The 2670-nt window shown below is 36.3% G+C and overlaps 1 protein-coding gene across 5 annotated transcripts in view; it reads right to left on the reverse strand.

The window, feature by feature from the left end:
• The window catches only part of LOC117113183, a 31005-nt gene that overhangs the window by 2027 nt on the left and 26308 nt on the right, over positions 1-2670 (reverse strand). For all 5 annotated transcript variants that reach the window (XM_033256468.1, XM_033256466.1, XM_033256465.1 and 2 more), the window contains exon 3: positions 309-512. In XM_033256468.1, the coding sequence (XP_033112359.1) occupies positions 309-512 (204 nt within the window). The remainder of the gene's footprint in view (positions 1-308; positions 513-2670) is intronic.

Below are 2670 nucleotides of genomic sequence, written 5' to 3' on the forward strand. Positions count from 1 at the left end.
CCCATTTTGTTTATTTCTTCTCCCGCTATATTTTATTTTATCTTATTTCTTATTTTTTGACTTTTGTCTGAATGGTTGTATTACTCCAAAACATTGTGTATATGCTAGAAATAATTATTTTGGTGTACACTGATCAAGTCGTTGTAGGGCTTTGATAATTTTTTTTTGTAACTATGCCTTATCAACTTTGTTAATTGATTGATTTATATCTATTTAGAATTAATCTGCTGTGTTGCCAAATGGGTTTGAAGTAGGCTATATAGAATAGGATCCCTCTTAATATAGAAGCAATTTAATTCAATACAAACCTCGTTCAAACTACAAGCTAAATCGATATACGTGGGATGCGTTGGTGGAGGAAATGTATGGAAGGCATTGATGACGTCTGTACTGAACTTCGTCGAGTCGAGTCCATTCTGGTTGGAGCAAGGCAAGTCATTTAATGAATACATCAACATCCTCAACAATTGCTTGGTCGCAACTTTTAAGCACTCCTTGTCTTCTTTACACTCCTGTTAAATATATAGTGAGAATATCATTGAAAAGGTCCTTTTTTTTATAGAATAGGGGCGGGAATTGGGGGGGGTGAGTAAGTATAAGATAGATACTAATTCAGTTTTATAACTTTCTTCAATAAAATATTATTCAGTGACAATTTAATGCGGGGCGCAGAGGGCGGTGAAGTAGAGAGCACAGCCGGCCCGAGTGTGAACAGGGGTGGCGCCAGGATTTGCCCGACGGGGGGGAGGGGGTGGCGAGGTCCCCGACGAGGGGTCAGATTTCCCCGATGAAAGCAAAGTGGGCGTGGTCGAGCTTCGATGAAAAGTGTTCCTAGGGGCTAAGCCCCCGAAAATTTTGACAATTTAAGGGTTTCAAAGGCTTATTTAATCGATTTTATAGTCTACTAATTATGTAGAAAATACATATAATTTTTTTTCTCCCCGACGAATTGTGCTTTTTCTCCCCGACGGGGGGGGGGAGCTTCCCTGACCGGGGGGGGGGTACAGCAGCTCTCCACGACGTGGCCATGTCCCCCTCGCCCCGCTGGCGGTACCCCTGCTCGCCGAGCGACGAAGGATGAATAGAGAACATAAATTGAATGTATTTGCAACATGTCAATGGCATTTTATTAAATATTGAACAGCATTCTTATTATAGGCATCTCTATGGTAGCGCCAGAGTAATATGACAGGCTGTGTTGCCGTCAAGAGTTTGGCTTTCAGGAACCGTAACTTATAACAAAGATCGTATAGTTCTTTAAGTGGAACGCGAAACGGAAGAGCGTATAATGGGAATTTCCTCGACTACTGTCAGCGGATTGGCTCTCAAACGAGACAACGAAAGCTCTATTGTTTTAAAAATTTTGTCGTTTTTTTCCCCTTTCTAATATTTATCAAAAAGTGGGACAATTTTAAGATGTCCTGGTTCTGGTGGGTACATAGGCCCCGAAAAATGGCCCTGGTAAAAATCTCCCCCTCCCCTACGGGTAAAAATAGTAATAAAACTTTTTTTTAATCTTCCAACTATATATTATTTTTGCAGTAAATACAAACAATTAATAAAAATGTTCATAGTTTAAATAAAAGTAAATAATAAATATTTCGTTTAATTGCAAAGTTTACGGTACATATCAAATTCAGTAGTAGGCTTCTAATGTAAATAATTGTTGTTTTTAAATAAATGATTTAATCAATTAACATATCATGTTTGTTTTTTAAATTAAATAATTTAATAAATATAATTTAATCAAAATAGTGTATATTTTCTTTTAACAAATTAATGATTATGAATGATCATAATCATGTCGAATATGTAATTAAAAAAGAAAATCGTCTTATCGGTTATATAAAATCAATTATCAATAATCTAAATAATTTCAATAGAGTATACTATGGTAACATCCTGTGGCGAACGATCGCACTTCCATTTATCAATTACGCAAGTGCGGTGTGAGTAAACGGAAGCAAAAGTGATCTTGAAAAAATTGAAAGGCTGCAAATGCAAATGGCGAGGTGTATTCTACAGGCTCCAAGAAACACACCCCGTTCTACCCTTTACGGAGACCTCGGATGGTCCCCCATCATCGACTCCCAGAACATCTTCAGACTAAACTATATCGATCGTATTATGAAAATGGAAGAAGATCGTTGGCCAAAGCTGTTACTTAAAGCCCTAACTGCATCTGAAAATATCAATAACTTGAGTTATAAATTACTTGGTTGTGTCGATAGTATATTTCAGAAATGTAACATTCAGAGTATTTTCCATTATATTAAAAATAATCGAAATATACCCAATCCTATATGGGCAGCTGAAATAAAACATGCTCTAAAACAAAATTCGTTAAATTGCTGGAAGGATGATATTAAAAGCAAACCTTCTATTGTAAAATATTCATTAATTAAAACGTCACGAAGTATGGAGGAGTACCTTCTTGACGGTACTGATTTTGAAGAAGCATCAATAAAATTTAAGCTCCGTTCAAATACCCTCCCTCTCCAACAGCGAACTAAAAATGGTCTAATGATCAGAGTGACACTGGATTTTGTAAGGTGTGCAATGATAATTCCATTGAAGACATTGATCATTTTCTGCTTGTATGTCCAATTCTTGAAAACATTAGAAGGATGGAAATATTACACTTTAAAAATAATCTCCAATCACTAAACT

The sequence above is a fragment of the Anneissia japonica genome, unplaced genomic scaffold (assembly GCF_011630105.1).
Source record: "Anneissia japonica isolate Jap-2015-1 unplaced genomic scaffold, ASM1163010v1 scaffold93_len1081246_cov171, whole genome shotgun sequence".
NCBI lineage: Eukaryota > Metazoa > Echinodermata > Crinoidea > Comatulida > Comatulidae > Anneissia > Anneissia japonica.